General features: G+C 46.7%; 1 protein-coding gene and 2 long non-coding RNA genes across 3 annotated transcripts; all 3 read left to right on the forward strand.

Annotated features, from left to right (window-relative positions):
* Positions 1 to 252: 252 nt before the first annotated feature.
* LOC123332581 (tracheal antimicrobial peptide) lies at positions 253 to 2,120 on the forward strand. Its single transcript, XM_044938897.1, has 2 exons — positions 253 to 409; positions 1,882 to 2,120. Exons 1-2 carry the CDS (start codon positions 352 to 354, stop codon positions 2,016 to 2,018), a joined length of 195 nt encoding a protein of 64 aa, XP_044794832.1. The 5' UTR covers positions 253 to 351; the 3' UTR covers positions 2,019 to 2,120.
* A 1,420-nt stretch (positions 2,121 to 3,540) lies between these two features.
* On the forward strand, positions 3,541 to 4,172 carry LOC123332586. Its single transcript, XR_006549437.1, has 2 exons — positions 3,541 to 3,785; positions 3,984 to 4,172. It is a non-coding gene; the product is annotated as an uncharacterized LOC123332586 (long non-coding RNA).
* A 2,560-nt stretch (positions 4,173 to 6,732) lies between these two features.
* On the forward strand, positions 6,733 to 8,508 carry LOC123332583. Its single transcript, XR_006549436.2, has 2 exons — positions 6,733 to 7,081; positions 8,250 to 8,508. It is a non-coding gene; the product is annotated as an uncharacterized LOC123332583 (long non-coding RNA).
* Positions 8,509 to 10,588: the final 2,080 nt, after the last annotated feature.

Here is a 10,588-nt window from a genome sequence, read left to right on the forward strand (position 1 = left end):
GGCGAGGGTGGGGCTGGGGAGCAGGTAAGCAAAGGTTCAGCAAGAAGTCTGTGCCCCTTGCCACACCCCTGCCCATCAGCTGAACCGACTGCCAGGAAGAAGCTTCTTGTTAAAAGGGCAGCAGGAAAGCTTTTTCTGGGGTTTTCCCCAGCCTCATTAGCATAAGAGTGACTGACCCTGCTTTGTGCCATAATGGCCACTCCCATGACACACAGGGAAGAGGCTCAGTTAACCAGTTCCTAATAACCAAATCGACAGCCAGCCCAGAATTCCTCCCGGAACCTGGGACCTTTATAAAGCGGCAACCACAGCATCTTCTCCAGCATCAGCCGCAGAGCTTGGGACGACAGCATGAGGCTCCATCACCTGCTCCTCGCGCTCCTCTTCCTGGTCCTGTCTGCTTGGTCAGGTGAGCTCATGGGAGCCCCGGGGGGAGCCGCGGGCTCTCTCTCCTGTTTCTACCTCCCTCTGTCCTGCTACCCCCATCTACACGTGGTCAGACTAAACCCACCATATTTGGTGCTTCTGAGAAGCCAGCGCTGAGTCCTTAGTAGCGAGAGGGGTCTGAGAACGGCCCTGCAAAATTCCTGGCTGTTTCTAAGCCACTCTAGCAAGTCAAAGCTTCTGAGCCCATCTCCTCATTGGTTTCATGAGGAGGAAACAGAAGATGCCTCTGTTAAGTGACTCTTATTTTTTTCTTTTTCATAAAACCAATAAATTTGATTTTGTCCCATGACAGAAGCACAGAATGTCGCTTTATAAATCTTTCTATCTGAAGGGTAGCGGCTCTGGGTGACCAGACAAGTCCAGAGGAGAGTCAGGCCGAGCCTGGGCTTTGGAAGCTGCCCTTGGGACGCTCCGTGCTGAGTCTCTTCAGCAGGAAAGTCCTCCAGGACACGTCGCTGACGATGCGACCCTCGCTCCACAGCTGGGAGGCAGCACATCCAAAGCAGTGTGCAGGATCGGCTGTCTGATTTTCATCTTACCCTTGATATTTCTGGAAATAGGATGAAAATATGTAGGAAGGAAGGAGGGAGGGAGGGAGAGAGAGGCTGCAGAGACTGAGACCTCAGACAACTGATTAGATGTCAAAATCAAGTTGAACAGGCCTTGTCTGATCAGTGTTGTTTATGACTGTAACCCAACTCTTAGCACAGTGGCAGGGAGAGAGGACAGGGGTGTAAGGAATGTGGCCTCTCAATGCCCGGGGCCTGGGTCGAGAGGAAAAAGGCATGCGAGGAAGACGGGAAGGCCCCTGGTCAGGCGTGTGAGAGGATGGGAAGGCCGCTGGTCGGGAGGAAACCACAAAGGGAGGAGGAGAGGGGCTGACTGGCACCAGCGCTGAGAGCGTTCTGAGTCAGTAGAGACCAGGATACAAAACTTTTTTCTGAACCATTGTCACTGTCAGCTGTAAGTTCCTTTGAGAGTAAGTTCTCTTTAAACAGTTCTTACACTTTCAGCTGCATCTTTTCCTCCTATCTCAGCTCCACTACTTGACTGACTCCAATGTGTCGGAAAACTAAACTGTGATAATAGACCCCTGCGGGCTGCTTCTGACTCCTGGCGGGAAGGTGGATGTAGCAGAGCTTCCCGGTCTTTGCCCTCATGGTGGAGCTGACCCCGCACACAACCAGGGTCCTCACACCCCAGTCCCTCAGCCTGTGGTTCTGAAAACATGAGGGTCCACCAGAGCCTGGGCAGGGTCAGCATCTGCCTGGAAGCTGGTCCACGGGGCTCCTGGACTCACATCTTGTTGTCACGAGGCCGTGTCCGCATCTCAGCACAGAAAGCCCCAGGGCCTCGCTCAGAGGGGACACAGCTGGCCTTTTTGAGATGCCGCTTTCCTGCTGACACGTTTTTCCCTCTTTGTTCTCTTTTTAGGATTTACTCAAGGAGTAGGAAATCCTGTAAGCTGTGCTAGGAAGAAAGGCATCTGTGTGCCGATCAGGTGCCCTGGAAACATGAAACAGATTGGCACCTGTGTCGGGCAGGCAGTAAAATGCTGCAGAAAGAAGTAAAAGAAGGCCAGGACACGGCCGGGACCTAAGCGGAGACAGAAACTGTGCCCTTCAACAGAACGTCTAAAATTTAAACCAGAATAAATTTTGTTCAAAGTTAAAGAATCTTGCCCACTGGTCATTGAGGTTGTTGTGTGGTATCTGATCCGAAGTGAATTCCGAAATCCCTGAGGATGCTCTCTGAGCTCCCCACGTGAACCGTCGGGGAATCCTGGTGGGGTGCTCTGTGCTCCCAGGGGTGTGACCCCCTGTTCCTTGGGGGCCTGACCTTTCCCAGCCCCTCTGTCTCCTGTCCTTCCTGCTTCCCAGCCCAGGGCACCCTGTCCTGTCCCACGTCTCCCCTCAAACATGCACCCCAGGGGTCCAGAATCACCAGGACACCAGTCCCATAGGAAACCCCCACCCCCGCTCCAGCAGGAAACCCCCCTCCTCTGTCCCCCTGCAGCCCTCACTTCCATTTGGTTTGTGCTTCTTACTCCTGCCTTGTGTGCACGTGGATACACTTCTGATTCCCTTTTGGGCTGTAAGATCTCTATAGGCATGGACTTGTCCTATTCCTGTAAGTGCTGGGCATTGAGACGAGACATTGCTTCACAAATTGTCATCAACTGAATGACAGAGTTGACATGGACAAAGCATGTCTCTCTGTGTGTACATGATATGATGCAACTAGATGCTATGGAAAAACAAGTCCTGTGGAAAGCACAATTCAGTGAAGACAACACAGCACAGAACACAGAGACTGCAGCAGGCAGGGCGAGCATGCTGACCTCAGCCTGCTTGCAGTTTCTTCGGAGGGTTTGCTAGTTAAACCAAGAGCGTTGCTGGTGCATGCTGTATGTGTGAGCAGCTCTCTGGTCTTTGCATTAATTCTTCCCTCAGTGCAAGCTGAGGTCACCAAGGGGATGGTGTTAGGAGACAGGGCCTTTGGGAGATGATTTGGTCATGAGGGTGGGAACCTCCTGGGTGGAATGAGGGCCTTTATGAAAGAGACCCCAAAGAGATGGCTCACCCCTTGTGCCCTCTGAGGACACAGGGAGAAGACCACCGTCCACCAGCCACCTGCTCTGTCTTGATCGTGGAGCTCCCAGCCTCCAAAACTGAGAAGTAAGGGTCTGTTGTTAGTAAGCCACCTATTACAATACCACATGTAAAATAGATAGCCAGCAGGAATTTGCTGTGTGACTCAGGGAACTCAAACAGGGGCTCTGAGACCAGCTAGAAGAGTGGGATGGGGAAGGAGATGGGACAAGTTTCGGGAGGGAGGGGGCATAGGTGAACCCATGGATGATTCTTGTTGATGTATGACAGAAAACCACAAAATTCTGTAAAGCAATCATCCTTCAGTTAAAAAACAAAGTGCAAAAAAAGAGCCACCTGGCCTATGGTGTTTCTGTTTCAGTAGCCTGAAAGGGCAGACACAGGACAAGTGAGAATTACAGCACAGGTGAATTAAGGTACTAATCATTCGGCCTTAAGATAGGGAAGTGACGTGGAGTATCTGGCTGTGCCCAATGTCGTCTCATTACAAGGAGCCTTAGACGTGGAGGAGGGATGCAGACCCGTGTCAGAGATGCACACTGAGAGGCTAAACCAGCCTCTCATCAGCTCACACTGATGTGCAGAGGCCATAAGCCAAGGAGGGCAGGCAGCTTCTAAGCGTGAGAAGGAAGCAAGCCTCCAGAAGAAACGGCATCCTGCTGACACTGTGATTTGAAGCCAATGAGACGCATTTGGGACTTTGGATCCTCAGAACCACAATAACAAGTATGTGTTCCTTTAAGCCACGTAGCTTGTGGCAATTTGCTACAGCGGCAACAGGAAATCAATACAGCAGTAGCTTAAAATCATGCCTTGAGCCTAAAATCAGCAGCTCAAAAGAGACAAACCTGTGTGTGTTTAATGGAGAAAAAAATGATAACAGCTGTCAACATTTTACTCAACTTTATACTTCTTTTTTCACAGAAATGCCCATGGTGCATCTGCCAAAACTTTTTCATCTCAAAGGTTGTATTTGGGACTCAGTCTTACACCTCATATATCTTGTATCCCTTTTATCCTTTATTTTTAGTCTGTTTTATTATCATGGAACGTTTATCTGCCATTAAGTGTGGTTTGGTGGTACTGTTTATATTAAACTTTGATCATATTCTTTGTTGGGATTTCAGTTTTTAAATTCTACTTAATTTTAAGTTGCATTCTTGTATCTGTTGATGTTTTACTGCCATAACATTTCTGGGTGTCATGTTGGACTCCTGCATGGGAGGAATGCTCATGTCATTTCAGCACCGGGAAGATAATGGCTTTCCCATGTGACTCATGAACCAAATGGGCTCATACTCTGGTCCAAGGCCAGCCTTTCCACCTGGGTCCTGGGTCTGATTTCTCATGCTTACTCAGGGGTGAGACCCAAACCATCTCCACCTCTTGCCCCCGTCTACTGCAGCTACAAAAACTAAAAGCAGGGACTTCCCTGGTGGTCCAGTAGTTAAAACTCCAGCTGCCAATGCAAGGGGCATGGGTTCAATCCCTGGTCAGGGAACTAAGATCTCATATGCTACAGTTCAGTTCAGTTGCCCAGTCATATCCAACTCTTTGCGACCTCAAGGACTATAGCACGCCAGGCCTCCCTGTTCATCAATAACTCCCGGAGGTTACTCAAACTCATGTCCATCAAGTCAGTGATGCCATCCAACCATCTCATCCTCTGTCATCCCCTTCTCCTCCCACCTTCAATCTTTCCCAGCATCAGGGTCTTTTCAAATGAGTTACTTCTTCCCAACAGGTGGCCGAAGTATTGGAGTTTCAGCTTCAGCATCAGTCCTTCCAATGAATATTCAGGACTGATTTCCTTTAGGATGGACTGGTTGGATCTCTTTGCAGTCTAAGTGACTCTGAAGAGTCTTCTCCAACACCACAGTTCAATGGCATCAATCCTTCAGTGCTCAGCTTTCTTTATAGTCCAACTCTCACATCCATACATGACTACAGGAAAAACCATAGCTTTGACTAGGTGGACCTTTGTTGGCAAAGTAATGTCTCTGCTTTTTAATAAACTGTCTAGGTTGGTCATAGCTTTTCTTACAAGGAGCAAGCGTCTTTTAATTTCATGGCTGCAATCACCATCTGCAGTGATTTTGGAGCCTAAAAAATAAAGTCATATATTGCTTCCACTGTTTCCCCATCTATTTGCCATGAAATGATGGTATCAGATGCCATGATCTTAGTTTTTTGAATGTCAAGTTTTAAGTCAGCTTTTTCCACTCTCCGGTTTCACCTTCATCAAGACGCTTTTTAGTTCCTCTTCACTTTCTGCCATAAGGCTGGTATCATCTGCAATCTAAGGTTATTGATATTTCTCCCAGCAATCCTGATCCAGCTTGTGTTTCATCCAATCTGGCATTTCACATGATGAACTCTGCACAGAAGTTAAATAAGCAGGGTGACAATATACAGCCTTGATTTACTACTTTCCCAGTTGGAACCAATCCGTTTTTCCATGTCTGGTTTTAACTGTTGCTTCTTGAGCTGCATACAGGTTTTGCAGGAGGCAGGTCAGGTGGTCCATCTCCTTCAGAATTTTCCACAGTTTATTGTGATCCACACAGTCAAAGGCTTTAGCATAGTCAATGAAGCAGAAGTAGATGTATTCTGGAAATGTCTTGCTTTTTCTATGGTCCAACAGATCCTAGCAATTTGATCTCTGGTTCCTCTGCCTTTTCTAAATCTAGCTTGTACATATGGAAACTCTCAGTTCATGTACTGTTGAAGCCGAGCTTGAAGGATTTTGAGCATTACTTTGCTAGCAATCAACAGTCTGCATTGATAACTAAGTTTCTTCTTTTCAGAAGACTAAACTATTATGCAAACTACATCTGTACCTGTTGCCCTCTAACTCTGCAGGAGCCACACTCTGCATCTATGATTCCTTAACTTATTCTAGCCACGTCCTGATACTTAACTTTATGGCATCATAAACCTCCCCTTGTAGTTTGGTACCTCTCTTTGCTCTATTTTAACCTCATGTTGATGCTTAACTTTATGGTGCACTCTCTTTGGAAGCCACCCTGTAGTGGTTTGCTTTCCCCCTTTTGTATTACAGGAAGAAAGTCACCAGGAAATCCCCAAAGGACAATGGACCCAACCACTGGGACCAACTGGCAGACCCAAATACCTAGCTACCTGACACTGGCCTAGTGACTGTTTCCAAACAGTGCAAAAAGAGAGAATCCAGGACCCCTACACCTTTTGTCCTGTATCTCCAACCCCTGACTGTGAGCCCCAACTGTTTGATCCCCTGGATTCCCGATGGAGGGGAGACAGGCTCTTTGAGGCAGGAACCTATCGTGTTCTCCCTTCTGCCGGCTTAAGGATTAAAGCCATCTTTCTGTTTGCCCCAAACTCTGTCTCTGCAAATTTTATTTGGCTCCAGTGGGCAGAGAAAACCAAGATTTCGGTGACAACAATGCCATCTAGTCTGGCTGGTCCCCCACCTCTCCGCCAGGATGACTCCTGCCAACGGGGATCACAAGGCATCCTGTGTGACCTCACTCACCCCTTCCTCCGCCCTTTGTTGACCTGGCCGTTAATCGTGTAGCCATGGACAGGGGCTCCCAGGTGTCTCTGCCGCAGTCCACCTGAGAAGGGCAGAGGAGCCAACTGCAAGGTAGGTTTCCAGGAGAGAGAGAGAGACATCTGTGGTTGAAGAAGGGGTGGGAATAGATGCGTAACAATTAGGGAGTCAGGGTAAAGGATCACTTTCAGTATAAAAGTACAAGAGAGAAATGCAGGCAATTGCCTGTAGTCTATACTTTATTATTGTAAAAGTACTGTTGCTGGGGGCAAGGAAGTAAAACCCTCACAGCTATTCTGTAGAATTAAGTAAGACTTATTTAAACAGCTTCCTACAAACACTTACTCTATTTTTAGGTTGATGTCACTAAACTAAAATAGATCTCCACTTAGTGAAAGATTCAAATGCTGATCAAAAGATTAAAAGTGAAAACATTTTATTGCTAAGTTGCCTCAGGACAGAGAGAAAAACGTCAGAACATATAGTTCAGGTAAGATGGAAGAGAGGTGGTGAGGGAAGGCTAGAGACCATGACGTATTATGCCCTGCTTTGACCTGTTATGTTGGGAATGGGTGAGTAGGTGCTTGTGCTCGGGAACACTTTGGGATAAAGCCACTTAATGGGCTCTCTCCATACCCTCAAAACCCTAAGGATTATGCCCAAGCCTTCCTTTCTTTTCTCCTTCCCTCCCTCATTCCCTCCATTCATCCATTTATTCATTCACCTATATGTTGACTCTTCCATACTAGTACGTATTCGTAGAAAAAAATGTTTGACTACCTGCTCTATGCCAAGCACAGTCTCTATGCTGAGACTGTGAAATAATAAAACAGGACTTGTTATTTTGGAGACTTACATATAAAGAAAAAGAGAGATATAAACACTGTAAAGCAAAACCAAGTGGAGAGAAGAAAGACATGGAGAAAAATATTAATGATTTACCTGGTATGCATGTGTGCTAAGTCACTTCAATTGCGTCCAACTTTTTGTGACTTCATGGACTGTAGCCCACCAGGCTCCTCTGTCCATGGGATTCTCCAGGCCAGGATACTGGAGTGGATTGCCATTCCCTTCTCTAGGGGATCTTCCCAACCCAGGGAACAAAACTGCATCTCCTGCATTGGCAGGTGGGGCTGTTTGTCACTAGGGCCACCTGGGAAGCCCCTTATCTGGGATCTTTTGGTGCTTTTCAGTCAAGAATACATTGATGAATTACCTGTATTAAGAAATACTGTAGCCCATAAAGCCTCACCTGATTGTCATCTATGCAAGAGCTTGCTTAGGATGGATCAATTCTCTCTGTAAATGGTAGCAAAAAAAAAGAATGTTGAGAGTGAAAAAAGATCATTTTAATTTCCAAAATTCCTTCTCATTTTTCGATTGTAAAAGGTGTATGTGTGTTGGCTTGTTGTTGTTCAGTCAATCTGTTGTGTCCAACTCTTTGTGACCCCATGGATGAGGTTGTTTATTCTGAAAGGAGAAGTGGACAGATGCAGAGACATGAAAGAAAGGTGAAAAAAAGAAATGAATAATTTTCTAACAGAATTCAATGTTTAATGATTTTTCCCTCAAAAATGCACCAAACCTCAGAGACATAAGCAGAAGTGAGAATCAATATGGAAATCCTGACTTCCTGCAACCCTCTTCCTTTATGACAGGCAAACACTTGGACCATGTGTCCATAGATGAAACATCCTCAAATTGGGTCCAGGCCCAGCTGAACATCTCTGGAAGGATAAAAGCACTTTCTTTCCAGCTGAAGTTTTCAAACTCTCTCCCAGATCGCCTGCCCCGATTCAGGTGTGCCACCAGACACTGGTTCTACTTGGAATTCCGAAAACTCCTTTCCCATCATGAAGCTACTGTACCTTCTCTTCCTCTTACTTGTGTGTCTTATCCAGACAACATCGGGTTAAGTGGCAGATGCAACTGGTCGGCTGATATGGTGGATGACCATGGAGCCTAGAGTAGGGAAGGTCAAGTTGATTCATCATCCAGTGAGGTGCTGAAGGGAATAATATCAAATCTGAGAGAAGCATAACATATGCGACATGCTCCATTTTACAAATAATGAAAGAGAAGCTTAAAGAAGTGAAAAACAGCCGCCATTGATTGCCCTTAACTAGTTGGTGGTAAACCCATAAATTGTAATGGTGATAGAAAACATTTACGGGGACTTTACGGCTTACAAATCATTTCCATGTGACTAACAGTAACACTAATAATAATAGTAAATAATGTTGACCACTTCCTTTTTAACCAAAACAATGAAACTTTTAATGTCTTATCCCAAATATATTCCTCATAGCAATATTTATGGGGCAGGCCATTTTACAAGATGGGATTAAGAAATAAAGTAATTTGTTTAAAGGAGTGCAGATTGAATGTAGGGAGCACTTTAACTCAAGCCCAAGAGGGTTTGACTCCAAAGACCTTGTTTTATTGAATATTCAACAATCCCAGAAAACTAATGTACTTACTGAATTACATAAAATCAACAAATCCTTTAGCTCAAGTGTGATCTGTGCATCACTCGGGACATACTTATCCTACAAGGTTACGTCTTGCTCACCTGCAGTCCAAGCTAAACTGGGGGTCCTGCGTTTTCCCTGCAGCCCGCCTCAGGTGACAGCATGCTCCAGGCGGTGCTGTGGTGACAGCGCCTCCAGATTAGCATCTTCCAGGAGCCAAAGTGAATTCTTGTTCAAATGACGCCAACCCGGGAAGGCCCGGGTGCTCTGATCAGACCCCCCACCCCCGAGGAGCAGCCAGCACCGTGGGTGCTGCTGGTCCTGTGTCCGAGCAAAGTGCTCTCAGGACTCTCATGCTGGCGATTAAGGGCCCCAGCCCTGAAGGGAAACGTCAGTTCCTCTCAGAATTCATTAACCAAGCAGGTCCAGTTGTGTAGTCCCTCAGTTGTGGTCCACTCTTTGTGACCCCATGGACTGTCGCCCACCAGGCTCCTCTGTCCATGGGATTCTCCAGGCAAACATACCAGAGCGGGTTGCCATTCCCTTCTCCAGGGGATCTTTCTGACCCAGGGATCGAACCTGCATCTCCTATGTCTCCTGCATTGGTAGGCGGATTCTTTACTACTGAGCCGTCAGGGAAGTCCAGGGGAAGCCCCATAGACCCTGTTTAAATGAATGAGCACGATCACCTTCCTATAGAACAATTTATGGCCCCTTCTCAGTTCTTACTATAATTTAAAAAAATGTGGAAAAACGTTCTAAGCTTGTAGGTCACACCAAACTGAGGAGAGTGCCAGCTGTGTCCCTGTGGACTGTAATTTGGAGTTCCTTGCTATACAAGATGAATTCTGGTAGCTTTAGTTACACATGTCTTATTTATTTGTTTCTTTTTCACCTCCCCTTCCTTTACAGGGAAAGGAAAAAAGAAAAACTTTGAATGTGAGAAAATGGGTGGTGCCTGCAAGTATCAGAACACCCATGGGTGTGTCATCCTGCCTGGAGAATCCAAGAGTCGGAAGAAACACTGTTGCAGAGTCTAGTTTCAGCATCGGAGCATCCACAGCAGCAGCAGACACTCCCCATGGCTGAGTCCCGTTAAAAAAGAGCCACTGCTCACTCGGGTCCTGTGGGGTCTTTCTGAGTGCATGAGGTCATGAACTGGATGGGAAGATTTCAGTTGGAACTCTGGTCACACCACTCGTTAGCTTATTAACTCTGGACAGGCCTTTCCTTTCCTAGGTCTCAGTCTCTGCTCCTGTAACTGTTGAAATGGATGCTCTCCACAACCAAATTTGTTGGTGGTGGGGTTTAGTTGCTAAATCATGTCCGACTCTTCTGTGACCCCATGGACTGAGTCCCAGGCTCCTCAGTCCGTGCGATTTTCCTGGCAAGGATACTGGAGTGGGTTGTCCTTTCCTTTTTCAGGAGATCTTTCTGACCCAGGGATCAAGCCCACCTCTCCTGTGTCTCCTGCATTGGCAGCCAGAGTCTTTAGCACTGAGCCCCAGGAAAGCCAACCTGTTAAT

Source organism: Bubalus bubalis, chromosome 1 (genome assembly GCF_019923935.1).
Source record: "Bubalus bubalis isolate 160015118507 breed Murrah chromosome 1, NDDB_SH_1, whole genome shotgun sequence".
Classification (NCBI taxonomy): Eukaryota; Metazoa; Chordata; class Mammalia; order Artiodactyla; family Bovidae; genus Bubalus; species Bubalus bubalis.

Coding starts and splice junctions, on each gene's coding strand:
- LOC123332581 (XM_044938897.1), top strand. CDS start 352: ATGAGGCTCCATCACCTGCTCCTCGCGCTCCTCTTCCTGGTCCTGTCT. Junction 410..1,881: donor GGTCCTGTCTGCTTGGTCAG/GTGAGCTCATGG, acceptor TTCTCTTTTTAG/GATTTACTCAAGGAGTAGGA.